Raw genomic sequence first — 20,255 nt, 5'->3', positions numbered from 1 at the left:
TTAGTAGAGGAAGGGGAAAGAATCTGAGATGATAAATCAAAACGTGCAATGACCTGCTTTCCCCCACTTGCCCCTCGCTAGAGCTGACCTTGACTTCAAAAGAAACTCCAATTTTCTGAAAGGCAGCAAAAAGGAAAACAAGGCATGAAATCCCCGCAATCAGTTCAGAGGCTTACAGCAGCACCTAGTACTAGTATTTTACATGTCATGTAATACAGCACTAAGCCTAAGAGGTTTTTGGATTTCTGTAACTAAGTTGACAGCTTTTATTACGGGACGTGGTTTTGCCAGCACCTAGCCTTGTGCACACAGACCTCCCGGCTCTTCTAGCCCAGCGAGGCTGCTCAGACCTGTGTTTCGGGCCACTCTTAGCACACTCAGCTAGTGCTGTGCTCAGCTCTCAGCGCAAGGGAATGATCCAGGCCAACCGGACACCTAACAATCCGTTGTTATCGTAGGTGCCCAGGTCTGAAAATCCCCAAGGTGACCGACCAGGCAAGGCTCACCTCGGAGGGCAAGGCAAGCGGCGCAGGGCTGCTCTTGACTGGGGAAGCAGACTGCTGCGAAAGGACGGCCCTGCTCGGGATCTCATCTGGTGACTGATTTGCACTGACATGCTGTTCCAATCACAGCAATTTTGCATGATACCAGCTGCTTTTCCGGATGTAGGGAGGAACAGGCCTGACAAATAGGATAGTAAACGCACGTTAAGGACATTACTCCAGAACTCCCAGCTGTTATACTTCCACTGTGAGAATTTAAAGGTATCTTGTTAAAGATGTAACACAATGTCAGCATTAACAGCTTCCTCCTGTTTTCCCTTCTAAGTGCCCAATCCTACAGAGCTTTATTAATACAGGCTGAAATTTCAAGATTTAAAGGCTAACTAAATCCCACTTAAAATTTTCACAACGGGGATTAACTGGAACTTACCCGCTGCTTACACTGCTGTTCGCTTTCTGCAGGAGGGGCAGTTCTCATGTATGTGCCTTGTGGGTTTAAGCTGTAACCGGCTGGCTGGAGCGGAGCTTGCAGCCAGCCCCGCGAAGGTGGGAGGGCAGCAATCGGGTAGAGAGCTGCTGAGGACAGCAAACCGCGCTCTTGCCAGGCTGCGGCTCTGCGTGCTTGAGCAAAGACAAAAGCGTCCCTTCTATGCGTTGCATTTACTCGCAACTTGTAACAGCTAAAATCACAGGAAATGTAACTAAAACGCCTTTCCAAGGGAGAGCAAAACTAACTTCACACATTTCCATACACAGAGAAATGACCCATGCAAATAAAAACAAACCAGTCCACAACGTCACCCCAAGCAAGCTGAACGCAGCGAGAGCGCCCCTGCTTACAGAGAGCGAACAGTGCCTTGGCACAAGTGAAACGCCAAACGTTCGAAAATACAAACCCAGAGCTTATGAGATTTTATAAATTATAGAAAAATTAAAATTAAAAATTATACTGTTCTATTCTGTATATAGCTTAAGAGAAATAAAACTTGTATGTACTGTCATTAGCCTACATGTAAGAAAAGATATATAGAGAGATAAAAAGATTTACTTTTCTAGATAAAAAGCACATATGTAAGAGTATACCAGTATTATCCAATTGAAACTAAATTCCTATGCATTTGATTTCACCCACCTGCAACAAAATGCTGAATGGAAGAACACAGAATACAATAGAGAAACAATTTTCTATTTTATAGAAAGGACAGTCATTAAGTGGGTTCATTTTTACATTTATTTGACGAAACGGCGTACATAGTGTTAATCTTTGCAGAATAATAATCGTGTGCAGACACAATTAATGGTTTTGAGACCAGAAGTTAGATACACAGTGTGCGACAACATTGCATAAACAGTTCTTCCACAGAATGCTTCTAATTCCAGTATTAAAATATATAAAATAGAGTGTGACTTTTTTATTTATTGTGGTGAGGTAAACATTTCTTCCTTCAAAGCAGTGTGCTTCTATGCACCTTCACGAGAACTAACAACGACACCCTTCTCCTTCATTCAGTCAATAAGTACATACCTAGTGGCATATTTATTGCTATTCTAATGGTCGTACATTTTTTCCTTGAGCAATACGTAGAGAAAGGAATGGAGAAGAAAAAACCTACAGTAACTAATGATAGCAACCTATCTATACTATTTGTGTCAAGAGCCAGAGATTAGTGCAGATAATTTATTTTGAATGTCACAGTTTTAATGGAAATGTCAAGAAAAATTTATTTACATTTTTCTAAGTAGAACACAGTATTGATTAGAGCCGCTCAAAAATCACAATTAAGAATTTATTAGACAAATTTTTACCTCTCTGCCCATTTACAACACCAGATCATAATATCCACTCATTTGTTCACTGTTCAAATTTATTGATGATTTTCAGCATGTAGTTCCTGGGCTGAGTGAGATTTGTACCGAGTTCTTTAGTTACACAAGCCATTTGGTATTGTCTTCTGTTCCCTGAATGAATGATTTGTGTAACTAACAGCTTGAATTTTGACTGTTATAAAAGAATATATAATCAAAATAAATCTCGGTCAATATCTGAGTAATGAAACTTACTTTTTTTTTTCTTGTACATATTTTTACTGATGCCTGAGAAATCAAATACTTTAAAAATGGAAAAGTTCATTTGTGTTTTATTCCCAATAAATCAGAAAAGGTTTCTGGAAGTTAAATCAATTGAAGAATACTCCTTACTCCTGACAGAAAACTGCTTCACGTTTTCATCATATTTTAAAACCTCACAGCAGTGACATACTTATGAAAGAGGTTATTTTAAAAAATTAGCAGCCATTTTCTTGGTGGCAGACACATCCTCCTAGAGCTCTCTGTATGGCACTGTTACACCTAGAAATACCGCACCTCATTTCCAAAAACTAGAAAATAAAATGAATCACATTTTGCCGGCTTATAGGCACAGTCTAAGAATGGAAGGTCCTTTCGCTACCAACTACTCAATCCCTTTTCCTATTGTGAGGTATACTTTGGCATCTACAAAAGAAAATCATTTTAAAGGCAAAATGTGTGATTTCTAAAAAAGAAAATAAACGTTATTCATTTGAATAAAAATAGATATTGTAAGCACAATTTTTTACATTATTGTAAAAGTCCATAAAAAATATAAACCCATTATTAGTTTGCTGACTCTTTACAATATAAAAAAATGAATGAAAATATTGTGAACTAGGTGAACTACATGGGTTTGATTAAAGAACAATCCTGTTGATAGAAGTCAATTATTAATCATTGTATCTTAGCATGAGTTTATCAGTGACAATTCTGGAAGGAAAGCAGAAAAAGAGCTTTATGAAGTCAAGTATTACTTATTACAATTCTGAACAACAAAATTACCAAAATTAGATGGACACACAAACTTTTCAAGAATGTATCTGCCAAATTTCTGAAGCCTAACCTGCAAGCCTATGGCCTGAGTTTGCCATGTATTATAAATTCCGTCCACCAACACTGATGACTGCTTGGAAAAACTCCACTAATCCTCTCTGAAACAACAACAGGAATGACGTCTCGTGAAACACACACACTTCCCATGAGAATAATCTTCAAGTTGTTATTTTTTGGCCACGCTAGCCACCGCCTTCTTTGCTGCATCCTCAAGGTCATTTGCAGACATGATGGGGAGTCCGCTTTCATTCAGAATACGCTGGGCTTCATGAACATTTGTTCCTAAAAAAGAACATTGACTATAATTAGTAATTAATATTAATGAATAATAAGCACCTTCTATTAAATCCTATAAAAGTAGTTAATGCTTCAAACTACACATCATTTCAGTTTAACAACAGATTCAATGAGTGGTTTAGACTGAGCTGAGAAGAAGGAACTCAATTTCCATGACAATTTTGACAGACAATGCGATCTGATAATAGCACTTGCATCCACAAGAGGGGCTTTGTGAAGATTAGAGGGTCAATCCAACATCCACCAGAGTCAGTAGGGACATCCCGCAAGAGCAGTGGATAATGGATCACGTATCAGGCCTTTAAGACACTCAGAAGTTTTAACGCATTTATTAGCGACAATCAGCTACAGCTCATCAGCAGTCAGTGAATCAACTGTAACTCAAATTCACCCATGTTAACTGAAAGCTGCAAAATGGGCTATTGGAAGACAAAGACTTGGGTAATACTGAAAATACAACTGGTTTTGAGTTGCTATTGAATACACTTTTTTGCATTTCTGCTATAAAAGGGGAACATGGAGAGCTCTGAAGCATTCAGCATGACATCGTTCCCTCCTCTGCTGCTGCACTGTATTATCCCACGTTGAGGGAGACTGTACAGCCATACAGTACAAGTGCTCCATTTTGTATATAAAGAGCTCAAATTTAGTCAACTGACTACATGCACAGTAAAGGAAAAAAACATAAATTAAAAAAGATGTTTCAGGAAAGCCTGTTTTTCACACTGTTCTCTTGTGTAAAAGGCAAGTGCATCACCTTCTGATTTACTCTAGCTCTTTCTCGATGGAAAACAAAGACAGAAAATGTGAATTCTCCAAAGCTTTGATCACTGATATGTTCTGCACCAGAGGAGAACTTGGAGTCAGATATCCTACTGAGGAAGCGGAATCCACACTTTGGGATCACACCACCAGCCAGAAGCACAAGGCCCTGAGCTGATCCTCTTTAGGATCATTTCTAGACCCCTCCTCCGCATCAAGTTTCTTGTTCATTTGCCATGTCAAAATGCTTAATTACTTTGTAATTCCTAGACCTAGCAAAATGAATTTTAATTATATTTGGAGCTATACACTAATTATACCCTTAATTATTAACCAAGCAAGGAACATACTCTTTACTATGCAACTTCCAGAATGCTCATTTTAAAGGGTTATTTTGGGTTTTTGGCAGACTTTATAAAATGTCTGAAACTGTACAGCAGAAGTAAAGAAATTCAAAAGTCTGTTTCATCAGCGTGCTCAAGTCAGGATTCCCACTCCCGGCGCCGAAAGAGACCAAAGACATCTCTGTCGCAGCAGGCCCCAGCACTTTGTGATAGGAGAGGCAGGTGTCTGGAAGAGGAGTGTGGGACCCCATCTGCTAGCTGTTTAAAAGCACTGGCAGAAGAGGTCACGCTTCCCATCGATATGCAGAGGACACACTGTGGGACTTGTGTAGGAAGGTCAAAAGACATCTGAAATCTCTGACAGAAGGGGGATTTGGTTGCATAGTAACATCCAGAACTGTACAGGACTTTTCCTACAGAAAGAAAGACTATAACGGGCAAAAAAGAGCGTAATATTTGATATTTTTTTTTTCCCCAACCATCCTATATAACGTAATGTGGAAGCTGCTAGTTGCCAGTACAGAACTGTACAGGGAAGTCAGAAGGCATTACGAAGGTTCTCTTCTCTGTTAAGTTCCTCACATTTGTACAGCGATTCCCATCAAGTCTGGAAGGTTTTATCTATTATTTAGATACAAGTGTGATAAACATTTAAAACAGTCAAGATTGTACCGATCTCTCAAACAGGATTCTACGAGACAAAGTGGTGTGGGGAGAAAAAAATGGAAAGAGGGAAAAATTTTCCTGGAAATTCTCCCACAGAGAAAAATATTATGCTGTTTGTGATAGCCACGTATTTAAAACTAACTTTTGCTCTTCACTAAGTGGCCAATATTAATTTACTAACAGGTCAGAGTGGGAACAATACATCGGATCTGTTCTGCACTGCATTGATTGCTCTGCACACCACTTGTCTAACATGCATTACAAAATCAATACAAAACACAGGCCGCTAAGAAGGGAGGGAGGAGTTTATGCAGACAAATGAAAATATGAAAGCTGAAAAAAATCCCACTGCAGTCAAGAGTAAGGGTACATTTTGTATATATTAAATAAAATACTGTTTTATAGGCAGGCCATACAACTAAGCATATTTTTCAGCAAATATTTCCTTTGCTGTAATTTTCTTCTTTTAATGATAGCTTTTTATCCCACTGTGATAAGTATTTTAGATGTATGGACAATACAGAAATTTTAATGAGATCCTGCTGAAAGCAGAGGTAAGAGTTTTAAAATGAAACGCTCAGAAAACACTGGAAACATTTAAGAATCTACAAAGGGTATCATCTTATTGCAGTAGATGTTAAAATAAACAAATAATCCCACTATTCTAACATTAACCTCCTGCCACTGGATGGTGTCAGAGAACTGTAAACAGAATCTCATACGCAGGCTATCAAAATAACCTGCCCTTCACCTACACTGTAGCCAACTGAGAAACGGTGAAAATTCACAGGACTGAAGGCTACAGGGCTTTTGTTGTTGTTGCTGGGTTTTTTTGTTTGTTTTTTTTTTTCTTTTTTTTTTTTTAAACTTGACTTCTATTAAGGGAATGGCTTTCTGATGAGAAAAAGTAGTTTTTTCCTTCTGACACATATTACTGTCAATAACACTCCATGGAAAAACAGGAAAGATGTAATTTTATCAGCAGATACTTTCAGGCTTTTTAATCTAAATATCCTCCTTCTGAAACAACCTCTCTGTCTGTGTACATGCAATCACTCACATTTACACTTTTATTGCCTTGAAATCTCTGCTTTCACTAGCAAAGCGAATCTATTCAACTCATTACCTAAAAATCGTAGTAATAAATATTCTACCTAAGCATGTTCCTATAAATTGCAAGATTATACCAGCACACATTGTTACAAATGAGTCAAGAGGACTGCATAGGTTGAACGAAAACAAACAAATAAAACATCCCCGACCATACTCCAACAGGATTTTGATAACGCTCATTTATTCACTTGCACTGTCATAAAACCATTAGGAACAGGCTAAATTGCCACTGTGTAATGCTGATGGCTGGAGCGGATGCAAGACTCTGCAATGCCACTTCTAGCTTTTCAGGTAAGTAAGATATAAGGGGAAAAGACACAATTATATACATTTGGTACATCCTAAGAAATAGAAGATTAACGTAAAAGATAATCTGATCTACCCAAAACATTCTGCTATGACAAAATATTTCACAATATGCAGTACGTCTGACAATATTCTTGGCGTGAACACAATGCAACCGTGTTACATTACCAATAGTAATGGTTCAGCTTTGACATGCTACACTGATGAGCGTATTAAGAGCCAAATGTCCCGCCCTGGCACGGGTCCAGGTTATGTCATTTCTGCTAGCCCACAAGCTGGACACTCATAGCCTCTCGGGTCTCAAAGACAGAGGTACTGGAGAATAAGGAACAAGGTTTAAAGTTCATCACTAGCTAACATTCAGTCAACATTTGATTTGAGGTTTGGCTAGGGATCAGCTTTAAGTAATGATCTTTAGCTAGGGAACCTACGAAGTTTTGGTGGCTCACACATCTTGTAGCTGTTGGCTCTGCAGTCAAGAATAAACCAACTTTCACTTTAAGAATTGTCTCACAAGAGACAATTAAACTCTTTCTGTTCTGTCCACCCCATTTGCCCTTTTCTATCTTGAACTTTTCCCAAAGAGTATTTTAATCTTTTCCCCTGCCCCATGTTTACATCCAAACTGGGAAAGACTCAAGCACATTTATATTTGTGCTGAATGTTTAAACCCAAGATGTCCGAAGAGGTTGATACGAAGGAAGTTCTAAATGTGACTTTGCAATACCCCATTCTTCTCTCTTGACAGGCAATTTGAGATACTAAAAATCACAGGCATACATACTAAACCATATTTTTGAGCAAGATATACAAAATGGAGCAAAATTTCACTTGTGTGTAAAAGATTTCTGAATATAATAAAAAAATCATTAGATTCTGAAAAACACAGAAGATTGCGAATCACATGGCTGAAAATATAATAAGAAATTTTGGATTCAGACATTTGAATAAACACCAACTTGCTTCTACCTGCGTTTCAACATACTAAGTAGTTCTAATTCCTCCCAAGTCTTCTTGTCCTATGACCACAGAAGCAAAGAATTAATTGTTGAAAGAGAGAGAATGTAAAATTTCTAGCATGGGAAGAGGACATCTAATTCACAATTCTTTTTTATTCTTTCCTCTTTTCATCAAACTCTGAGCTATATAAATGAGAAACAAGGTTTGGCTTCCATTCAGCGCTCCTAGTTAGTTCACAAAACTTAACTGAAGTACATCACACTTTAAAGGGGAAAAAATGCTGCATAAAACCAGCAGAAGTTAGTTTTCTACAACTGTAAAAGATAAAATTTGGAGTGTGTGGTTTCTCCATCTTTCCATGAGCTTTTTAAACAACACCAACCCCACGTCTCAGCTGGTGAGTTCTTTACTGATAAGGCAAGTAAATACATGTAATTATAAAGTTACCATTTTCAAAGAGGAGAGTAATCCTTTCTTTATCCACTGGTAAAACAGCTTGTAATTATTATACAACTGATAAAGATTTGTCCACAGAATCCTGCTAAATCGAGACAGATTTGACTGATTAAAACTCTAGTCATCAAGACATTTGTAGTACAGTGCATGAGGGCAAAGAGTCTTTAAAGTACAGGTCACAAATCTGTTAGATTTATGGGAATAAAACATCAACCTTCTGCTGGAAAAATGGTCAAAATGGAAATCCAAAAAAGTGCTTGTTCTTCTTTCTCCTTTTGAAGTGTAAAATGTTATTGATGACATTTTAAAAAGTCTTGGGTAGCCTTATTACTTCCACAGTACTCATTATTAATTCAAAATCCTTGTATGTTTGGATAACCCGGTATGAGTTCAAAGAAGAACACCGAAGATGATTAAGGATCCACAGGGATTGATTTCTGAGGAAAGATTAAAAGAATCAAATATATATATATATATATTGCTTGGTTGGGTGATTAAGGAGGCAGAGAAAGCAGGAGTTACAAGCTAACAGTTTGTAAGTACAACATCTGAAGGCTGTAAACTTCATAGCTCTTCGTTTAGGATGAACTGGTAACACTAGGAATAAGAGAAGGAATTAAAAAACTTTTGAGATAAATATTATGCTGTATTATACTGGGACAGAGTTTCCTAATGAAAACATGGTATCGCCATCTCTGGAGACAGCAACTAGTCTAGGAGAAGCATTACTACAAACCTAGTAAAGAGTAAGAAAGCATGGGAAGATGACCAAGAAAAGATGTTTGCATTAAAATCTGTGTTAGACATTCTAAAGATTCAGCTTCGGCCTCTGTGGATGAAGCAGCACATGAGACTCATAAAGGTTGCAGGCTCAAGAGGAACAGGCACCATGCAGTCACCTCTGCAGGGCTTTGTGCAACCCCCAGGCAGAAGCACTCCTGCTCCACACCTTCTCTTCCAGACAAACTCCACAGTGCAGTAGCAGCGGGACTCTCCTCGTTCAGCTCAGGGACTGCTTTGCCTCTTGCAATCTCCCAGAACTCATGTTAAAAATAAAAAATTCACCCTTACCTGTGTACAATCATGGAAGTATTGAAAGTACTGGAGAAAGGTCAAAAAAACCCAGTGGCAGACCTACCAGACTGCAGTTTAAAAGGAGCAAGTTGATTTTCCTGTTTCTCTTAAACCGGTTTCAAATACCGCAATAGAAACAACTTTCAACTATCTTGTTCATAAGGAAAACTAACGTCTTTTCCAATATCTTCACTTAAAAAATAACAGCTACAATAGATGAGAAGCCTTGCAGATCTGACAGATAAACTTTTTCCCAGCTATGACAGACAGGAAATTTTTTTTGCTGTGACAAAAAGCTAAACAACATTGCCTAGAGCTGATAAACAATGAGATTTTATATTATGAAACTTTCCTGCTTCTAACCAACATCCATCAGTCTCTCCTTCATCCATATTAAACTATCTACTTACTCTCTTAAGGTGTTTAGTGGTGCTGCATAATCCAAAGAAAATTTTCACAATTTGTTTCTAAAATCCATTTTAGAGTACTTAAATTTTCCTGCACTTACCACAGCAAAAACCTACCCATGTTAAACCAAGAATGCACTCTGGAAAGTGTTCGAACCCTGCAGTGACATGCACAGCAGAAGTTTAACAGGACAAAATTGCATGTCGCAGGCTGTGGTCTCCCCTGATGTGAACTACGTATCGTGTGTAATGTAGCATGAGAACAAGGGATAGGAAAACCCTGCTTTCTCATGAAAGGCAAAACAAGTACCCCTCTTACCAAAGGGCTTCATGGGTAACCTGCATCTTCAAGTGGCCTGGTGACTTTAGTTTTTGAAAAGGAAAGAGTCTGGTGTATTCAGAACCTTTTTTCCCCTCTCCCCTCTATCATAACGTTAAAAAACACCTTATTATTTTCTATCTCAGGTACATAAAGGGATGCATATCCTCCTTTCACCACCAATGCTGAGTGATAGGACATTTCATGCTCTTTAAACACGCCCAAACATGAATATTGAAGTTTTTGAGGAACAGGCCTTAAAAAAAGAAACCAAAACAGAAAAACCTCTATTTTTAAACCTACTTGGCAAAAAAGAAATGTTTTAAGCTTACAAGAGTTGTGTGCTGATTTTGATCAAAGCACTTTTTCAGTCAATGGCAGAAGAAGAATCTCCCTTCCTCCTTCAGGGTACTTCTCAGAAATTAGAGACAGAACTCCGTATCTGCTGCCATTATATTAAAGCCAGTAACTGCCAAAGAGTGCTCTTCCTTACCTCTCTATTACTTGTTTCCAGTTTAACAATGCTGGATGTACTAAAAAAATATTCCTTACCATTACCAAATCTGCTTTTTAATGGATTTTAGCTGGATTGGATATTTGGGCAGAAGAACACATTACAGTAATCTCTCTCACACAAATACTGTTTCTAACATCTTTCTTTTAATTATGATATTGGAATAAATTTAAGAAAACTGTATGTTGCTACAGGTTTAGCAATAATGGAATTGCATTCAGTAAAAATCATTTGAAAAAGAAATACCTTCCAGTAAACAGAAACTGGCATCCAAATAATTTCTATTTGCAATGCAAATGTTACAAGCAAAACCAAAATGCTTTCACTGCAAAATTTCATTGCCTCAAGTACCACCAGGGACCAGGAATACAGAAATATGTAAGGAAAGAGTTTTATTGACTTCAGGTCATGCTATGGATGAAGAATTGGACATATTCTTATTGTGTGGGACTAATCTGTTTAGAGATTAGAGATTGAAGAAAGCCAAAGTGGATTACTGTGCACCTGAGGGATGATTTTTGTCTGAAACCATTAGCACTCACCTTCCAGTCTGACCACCAGAGGTACTTTCAGCTCAAGCTCTCGGCAAGCTTTGGTAATACCATTGGCTATAATGGCACAGTTCACGATCCCACCAAAAATGTTTACAAGTATTGCTTCAACCTGTAGGAAAGAAACAGAGGAGGAAATAGATGGGGGTTTTGTTTGTGTTTTGTTTTGGCTTTGTTTTTTAAATAAACATGGGTAAAAGATCCAAACCAGGGTACAAATTCCCCTCTGTCAGGCAGGTTCTCATTTAGGGAAGGTACGAGCTTCACCTCTGTACTCAGAGAACTTGATTCTGAGTCTATTGTTTCTGTAGTGCGTAGCAGTGATTAATTGCCTTGGTCTGAACTGGCATGGTAATTAATGTCATAAACACATTATTACACAGAAAAGGGGAATTTCTACTGATAAGTATAAATAAAAAGAGATTAAACAATCTGTATTTTGGATTTTTTTAATGTATTGAATAATCATCAGAGGTTGGAGCTCAGAAAACACAGTGTATGAATGTGCAGACGCACATGCAATGAAATATTAATGTGGACACTTCACAAAACAATCTGGATATGCACTTTATCATAAGCAGTACAGAGGAAAAGGTAATATACTTGCCCTGACTTGATAAAGAGGAGTAAAAAACCCTTCTAATTAACAAGGAGAGGCATGTAATGAAGAACATTCATTACAACAGATTAATTGATAACCTCAAAAAACTGCTATTCATCAGTTTCTGGAAACTGAAATTCCTGCTCCCCATTCACAATTAAATTACCTTTCACAACATACAATGCATTAATACATAGAAGATATTAATACGGTTTCTTTCCACTTGGTAAGGTAGTATAATATTGAACCCAAGTTCATATACCAGGCTTCCCACCATGGCTTATTAAGTCAAGGGGGACACCATACAGATGCAGCTATGCTGTTTCTCATTCCATAGTGGGGCTAATCCACAAGATTCGGGGTGCTCTACAATAAGCTTCACTGGGTGTCACAAACAAGCTTTGCCAGAATCACGCTGACTCAAAAGAAGTCAAGATAAAGAGGGGATTAGGTTTGAAGGAACAAAATATCACTGAATTTCACTTGTGCATGATGTCAACCGCAATTATCCTTAACTCATTGCACAAGATGAACAGATTCACTTTGCCCACCTCCAGGTAGCCACTCATACCAGCACCAAGAAAATTCCCTGCAGTCACGCGCGTTTATAGCTCTGCGCTATCAGGTTTAGTATTTCTCTGCAGACAAAATGTGACAATTAACTCCTGTGATGTGCAGTCACACACACACAGATTGAAAGCTCACCACTGTCAGTAATACTGCCATCCACAATGCAGCAATAAAAAGAAAAAATCTCAACACGTACTTTGCTTCCCACGTGAAATCAGCTCACCAATATCCTTCAGCAGTACCCTAGACTGCAAAAGCATCCCTTACTGTAAACATATGCTGCGTTTACATCGCACTATAGAACTCCAATGCTAGCAGAACAGTCATAAAATGAAGATGGCAATGAGACTACCTCGTTGACATCTCTCTCATCACCCGCTGCTGCTCCCAGCTCCAAGACTTCTCATGATGCTGCCCAAGAGTGGCCAGAACAGTTCCCATCAGACCATACGGGACACAGCACCATTTTCTCCTCTCAAGCTTATTAGACACCAACTCTTTCATCTAGTTGTCCAGTGCTGATGTGCTAGGATGCTGCCTGCCCCTGCTACTTTTCTCCTCCTACTATTTGCAGTGGAATCATCCAATTAAGATTTGCTCACTCTTCTGGGCACCCTGATACTATAAACAGAATTCTCGTCTGCATTTTCAAAGCACGAAACATCTCTAATGCTATATAAGTAGAACAATAATTAATAATAAACTCCCTTAAAAATCCTGATACCCAAATTTCTCCCTCTGAAATTAGGTATGATGATTCGGTACACATGACCCCAACTGCTCCAGTTCATAGAGCTTGCACAGTAACAGCCTGCATGTGGCTCATGACATGGCTTCCTCATTGCAGGCAGAGCACACTAGGTATCAGAAGGAAATTAATAATCCAGTTAAATCAAAACATACATTTAATTGATTTTATAACGCTTTCTTATAGTTTAGACATGGGCCAACACTTTAATGTCATGTTAAATGCATGCATTTACCAGTCTAGGGTTTTCTGGATGTTAAGTTGGCGATGCCATTGCAATTTTTTATTTCACCTTCGCATTGTTGTAAAATCCTTAACTTTGTAGAATCTACCAACAGTGAAACTTAGAAGGCCCCTTCCCTGCCTTGCTCCTACTGCTTGTGCACATGCAAACATTCTTGGTGCTGGGAGGTAAAAACACATAAAGAAAAAATGGAGCCCTTCAAACTCTTATCACATTAACCCTTATGGTAGAGAGATATCTATGCGAAGCACTTTGATGTTAAAAGAGACTAGTGATGTATTCTATCAGCAGGACAAGCCACAGACACTGTTCCGCCCTTTCTAATACATGCTCCTAATTCAGGGGCACTGCGCCAGGCATGTGACAGATCAACTTAACCAAGTGTATTTACATTATTAGCGATAAGGAGGAGGATTTTATGCCCCGTACAGATATTTTAATTCCTAATGCAGACATTCTCATTTAAGGATCTGCTTTTCAGCTTTCAAGCTGAATTCTAATCAGGTCTTCTAATCCATTGGCAGCAAAAAGAAAAAAAAAAGGTTGAAGGAAATCAGATGCAGCTTGGATAATTGATGTTTGTATGCTTGGCTTTAATAAAAATACACTGTTAAATTAAAGAGGAGTCTAACAGGATTCAATCAATAAGAAACTGAATCAGGTAGAGAATTCAATCTTGGGTTTTATTGTAATCTTCCAAATAAGCCAAAAGATCAGTCCAAATGATGCTGAGATTCACTTCAACTCCACTGAAATTTGTGAGCATTGTTTATATATGCTTCTGTAGCCCGACTAGATCTTGTGCTTCCAGCTGAAAGAACTTTAACATTCAGACCCAGTACATGGATGAAAAGGTTTTCAGTATTTCATGTGCACAATCTCTGTGTTATTTAAGTCTGTAAGAAAAATAAACCTCCCATTATATACCAGAACAATAACATATTAACATGCTCAGTATCTAATGCATATGGAATATTAGACATATTAAGGAGAGGGCAAACTGTCTACATACAAGACAGGTTACTTGATAGCATTGTTATTCTAATAACCATTTTTACCCAACAGCATGCCTTATAAAATTATTTTGTATTTCAGCAACATTATCAAGGAAACTAAAGATAGCAGCATATCCACAGGTTGGGTTCTTTCCATCCACCAAAACAACTGATAGATGTGAAATCACTATCAAATGTACTCGCAACTGATGACAGACTCCTCTGGAGAAATAAGGGAATGCACAATAGCATGAAGACATCGCCATCAATAGTGGTAACAACCCCCAGTCTGCCAGGTCTAAGCACCAATGCTGGGAAGCCAAAGTGATAGCAACTAAGCGAGTGCTGCATTATGGCTGTCTTCATGCTAGATACGCTATTGAATCTTTGCAAATGCTGGAATACCCATTAATCCCACAGCTCCTAAATACTATATGCACATATATGCAGACACACAAATAGCCTTTTCTCTCTTTATGTAAGAAATTAGATATGTTTCTGTATAGCTATATCTATATAAAATCTACGTTGCTTTATTAATAAAACTAACAGTTTTAATTTACAGTGACTTCTTGTTAAAGTGAGCCTTGACAAAGCCTGCAATTCTGCTTTGAATGTTTGGCACCAAAAAACCCCCACCCCAAATAAGCGTGATTGTATTCTAACTGAAGTAATGGTGCTAGGAGATTACTGTTAGAATTGTATTGGATCACCGACATAATCCACAAGGCTGCCAGGTTCCACGCAACTAAGGGTATTTTATGTACAGCAGAAGCAGATTTAGCATACCTGCCTGCACTCTAAAAATAGATATAGTGTATGTGCATTTACTATAATTTCTTCTTTTTTTTTTTCTTCTAAAATGTTCTTAGCCTTAACAAAATGCACACTGACATCTGATCATCATACATTTAAGGATTAATATAGGCAGCACCTATAAAGCATTCCACTTTTCCTACAGCCCATTTATAAATCTATACACAGGACGTCTTGCTGTCTGCAGCCGTTGCATTCCAGTCTGCTGAATATCCTTCAGAGTCCACACTAACACCACAAATTTTGCACATAAAAATAGAGAGGACAAAAAACTTGGCACTTGCAAGTTGTTATTTCTCTTTCATTTGCCACCTTTGTTACTACCACAGAACAATTACAACAGGCGTAGGATGACAATGCGCTGTAGCACAGAACAATGGCAGATACTTATACAAGGTAACGCTCTGAATCTCACACAAAACAGAAATCTAAACACGAATGCAAGTTAACTTAGGCTGAGGTTTCATAATCATTTGAAGATGATCTAAGTATGGGCAGCCACCAAAGAAGCTGTCTTGCTTTCCCCCTCCCTCCCCCTGCACATAAACACCCCTCTCCTGTGCTCACATTAGCATCTGAGCCATGCGGATGCCAAAGCAGCTCCTGGATCCGACTGACCCTGCAGACACACGAACAGTGGCCCTGAAGTGAGGAAGAACCCCCAGCGTGCTGGTAGGACCCGGGATAAGGTGGGAATGTGTAAGCCAATTGAGCTATTGCCTTTCAGGATCAGAATGAATATTAGTTATGTACAAAAATGTGAAGCCAGAAATACAATTAGAGAACTGTCCGGTAAAAATCAAACCCCGAATCACCAAGACCATGATTGTACAGCACAGATCTCTTCCGAATACTACTGAAAATGTATACCGGAACATAAGTGTGGGGCCTTTTTAAATGTATGTTTTAAAATACATGTTTTAACAAAATATTTCAGGGTGGCTGACATAAAGAGAGCTCAAAAACATAATTATTCCAACATTCAGATCCCTTTAATCAAAGTTTCAGCTAGTGTATTTTTTAGGAGAAGCTCTTTCAAACCTCCCCCCTCCCCCTTATCTCATCTGATGACAGCAGGAAAGACTTGCAACAATTTTCCAACTATTAGCCATGCACACACAGATGCATGAACACTCACAGAGTGAACTATATTATAAAATCACCAATATAATCCCTTGCTGTAAACTGTTGCTCTGAAGCTCAATCCATTTATTTTAGCTGAAAACAAGCTGTTCAGCAACTGTCAGTAAAACTACATCTGCAGCAAATTAAAAGCTACACTAGCAAAGAACTTGCTTACAGTTTGCTTTGATAGAAATCTGAAAAAAACACCTTTACATTTCAAGCTAACTGAATTAATTTATTGACCACTCCTAACTCTTTCATCAGCTAAAAGTGTACCCAGACGGTATGAAGCAGACTATATTTGTCAAGTTTTCTTCTCCAGCATGCCACAGGTCACATCTATATGGAAGACAGTGGGTTCGCATGGTACAGCTGGCAAACATGTTCCTGCCTGGAGGCTTCTAGCATTTTTTGAGGTTAAAACATGTATCACATCTCCCAATCCTTCTGGTCAACGGGGTCTAATTTTGTGTCTCCACAAAAACACATTCCTTTACCAAACTAAATCATTAAGTTGCCAGAAAATAAACAAGCAAAGCAAGCCAGCAGCATACTGCCAGGCATTTGTTTCTTCTCTCCTTCCTTCAACATAATAAACACCAGTGGAAGGGCGATATCTCAAATTGCTTAAACATACCAAAGAATGTGGGAAGCTCACGTTGCAGGATGCTGAGACAGAAGCGCTGAAGATGCAGAACTATTCCCAGCTCATGGAGGGAAAGTAAAGGGGCTGTTACCTACAGCTGGATCCAGATGTCCAGTACTGCAAACATATACAAGCCTGACAAGCACTGTCACTTAAGAGTTTTATATTCCCAGTCTGATCTTCAGAGATGCTTAGCGCCTCAACTCCCAGGGAATCCCGGTTAAAAAGAAGGGTATTCAACACTTCTAAAATCAGATATCCAGGTTGCAGTTTGGCCTCGTGAAGATCCACTGGCCTTCATAATAGTGATAAGCAAGAGCTTCTTTCTCACAGAGCTGGAAGATTGTGGGAACCTTTACCAACAGCAAAGCAAGATGCACTTACATGAACACAATTTTGCCAGGACTAGAGAATCCCAGGAACAGATAATTAGCTACAGGTAAGCAAGGAACATTCTCTCATTCAACTTTTTAGCAGCTACACATTGCTTTTATTAAGAAAGAGATCTTCAGCATGACAAGGAGAAAGTGAGTCTCCTTGTTATCTGTTTTGGAGACACAGACACTGAGGAAGAGAGGTGAGGACATTTTCCAAACCCTTTGGAGATGGTTGAGTTTACCTGGACTACAAGTCAAACGTTCTATGTCCCAGACAAAGATCTATTCCCTATGCCTTTTAAGAGGTAGGTAGCACTACTAAGAAAAAAACCAAACCACTGGGTAAAATGGGATGCATAATTCTTCACTTTGAATCTAATAAGGTGCATTTAATCCTTCCTATTATTCCATTGGTCTTTATTATTCATTTATTCAGTTTACAAAGTTTGTTTCAATGTGGAAGAAGCAGATTATATCCAAAACTCTCAATGTAATAAAAATGTAATAAACCACAGATGCCATACAACTGCATCTTCACTCTATATCTTTCTGCTCCAACTGATAAGTCAGATACAAACAACTTGCTTACAGTTTGCTTTGATAGAAATCTGAAAAAAACACCTTTACATTTCAAGCTAACTGAATTAATTTATTGACCACTCCTAACTCTTTCATCAGCTAAAAGTGTACCCAGACGGTATGAAGCAGACTATATTTGTCAAGTTTTCTTCTCCAGCATGCCACAGGTCACATCTATATGGAAGACAGTGGGTTCGCATGGTACAGCTGGCAAACATGTTCCTGCCTGGAGGCTTCTAGCATTTTTTGAGGTTAAAACATGTATCACATCTCCCAATCCTTCTGGTCAACGGGGTCTAATTTTGTGTCTCCACAAAAACACATTCCTTTACCAAACTAAATCATTAAGTTGCCAGAAAATAAACAAGCAAAGCAAGCCAGCAGCATACTGCCAGGCATTTGTTTCTTCTCTCCTTCCTTCAACATAATAAACACCAGTGGAAGGGCGATATCTCAAATTGCTTAAACATACCAAAGAATGTGGGAAGCTCACGTTGCAGGATGCTGAGACAGAAGCGCTGAAGATGCAGAACTATTCCCAGCTCATGGAGGGAAAGTAAAGGGGCTGTTACCTACAGCTGGATCCAGATGTCCAGTACTGCAAACATATACAAGCCTGACAAGCACTGTCACTTAAGAGTTTTATATTCCCAGTCTGATCTTCAGAGATGCTTAGCGCCTCAACTCCCAGGGAATCCCAGTTAAAAAGAAGGGTATTCAACACTTCTAAAATCAGATATCCAGGTTGCAGTTTGGCCTCGTGAAGATCCACTGGCCTTCATAATAGTGATAAGCAAGAGCTTCTTTCTCACAGAGCTGGAAGATTGTGGGAACCTTTACCAACAGCAAAGCAAGATACACTTACATGAACACAATTTTGCCAGGACTAGAGAATCCCAGGAACAGATAATTAGCTACAGGTAAGCAAGGAACATTCTCTCATTCAACTTTTTAGCAGCTACACATTGCTTTTATTAAGAAAGAGATCTTCAGCATGACAAGGAGAAAGTGAGTCTCCTTGTTATCTGTTTTGGAGACACAGACACTGAGGAAGAGAGGTGAGGACATTTTCCAAACCCTTTGGAGATGGTTGAGTTTACCTGGACTACAAGTCAAACGTTCTATGTCCCAGACAAAGATCTATTCCCTATGCCTTTTAAGAGGTAGGTAGCACTACTAAGAAAAAAACCAAACCACTGGGTAAAATGGGATGCATAATTCTTCACTTTGAATCTAATAAGGTGCATTTAATCCTTCCTATTATTCCATTGGTCTTTATTATTCATTTATTCAGTTTACAAAGTTTGTTTCAATGTGGAAGAAGCAGATTATATCCAAAACTCTCAATGTAATAAAAATGTAATAAACCACAGATGCCATACAACTGCATCTTCACTCTATATCTTTCTGCTCCAACTGATAAGTCAGATACAAACATTTTTAAATGTCTCTATATTATTATAACTTGGACCGCAGGTCAAATGTAACTTTTTCTTATCCAGTTTTGAAATATTACTCTAATCCTCTAGCTTTTTATATCAGACAACGTTTATGGTTCATTTGAAAACAAAGATTAAACCTACTGTAGCAGAGCAGTATGAAAAATTTACGAAAACAAAACCAATTGCTTAAAATATCCACTAGAGGACAGTGCAATTCAATGTGGAAAAGGAATATAAACATCCCCTTGGAGAGAAGAGCAGGGTTATTTTTTTCTACTTAAAGCCAAACTATCTCATTTTACTTTACAAAAATGATGCAAAATCATTTGCTGATTGTTTCTTATGTGCTAAAACAGTCAGCCTACAGTCTTCAGTCTTTCCTGCTTATAGCAAATGCAGGCTCTAGAACAGGATACAATTTTATTGGCTTTTGCTGCTTTGAAAATGATTCAGCAACAGTCCTCTGCTAATTGACCAGATCCAGGCTGTGGCCCTTCAATGGGGTAAGAAAAGCATGCAGGTGAGCAGGGTTCTGTAGCAGGGAGAGCTTTGGTGCCCTCCGATACCAAAGATAGCTCCCAGAATGGACCGCCAGGAATGTTGAAGATTATCTTAAGTTATACTGAATCTTTTTATGTTTGGTTGTGAAATAATCAACTATAAGAACATCTTGATTTTAATAAGTTAGTTTTACGTTAGCGTTATGTATGGGTGCTGTGCTACTTGTTACCCAGGGCTGTGTTCCTTAAAGTTCCTATTCTCTGGACCCTCTAGACCATAACCAGAGCACCTGGGTTCTATTGTATATAGCACCTGGGTTCTGTTATATATAGGATGAGTTATTTGACAACCTGGCAAAGTAGATATCTAGCTGGCCAACTTGGCAACAGAACTTACTTTTAAGGTGTCCTGAAGTGAACTGCCTTCATTATAATA

General features: G+C 38.5%; 1 protein-coding gene across 1 annotated transcript in view; it reads right to left on the bottom strand.

The window, feature by feature from the left end:
• Positions 1 to 3,250: 3,250 nt before the first annotated feature.
• The window catches only part of SUCLG2 (succinate-CoA ligase GDP-forming beta subunit), a 107,345-nt gene continuing 90,340 nt past the window's right edge, over positions 3,251 to 20,255 (bottom strand). Inside the window, exons 9-10 of the mRNA XM_019473453.1 lie at positions 11,168 to 11,288; positions 3,251 to 3,689 (exon numbers count right to left, since the gene is read on the bottom strand). Of these exons, the coding sequence (XP_019328998.1) occupies positions 3,574 to 3,689; positions 11,168 to 11,288 (237 nt within the window). The 3' untranslated portion in view covers positions 3,251 to 3,573. The remainder of the gene's footprint in view (positions 3,690 to 11,167; positions 11,289 to 20,255) is intronic.

Source organism: Aptenodytes forsteri, unplaced genomic scaffold (genome assembly GCF_000699145.1).
Source record: "Aptenodytes forsteri isolate BGI_AS27 unplaced genomic scaffold, ASM69914v1 Scaffold53, whole genome shotgun sequence".
In the NCBI taxonomy this organism is placed as follows: Eukaryota; Metazoa; Chordata; class Aves; order Sphenisciformes; family Spheniscidae; genus Aptenodytes; species Aptenodytes forsteri.
The sequence above is the reverse complement of the archived record's forward strand: the minus strand, read 5'-3'. Positions and strand labels throughout refer to the sequence as shown.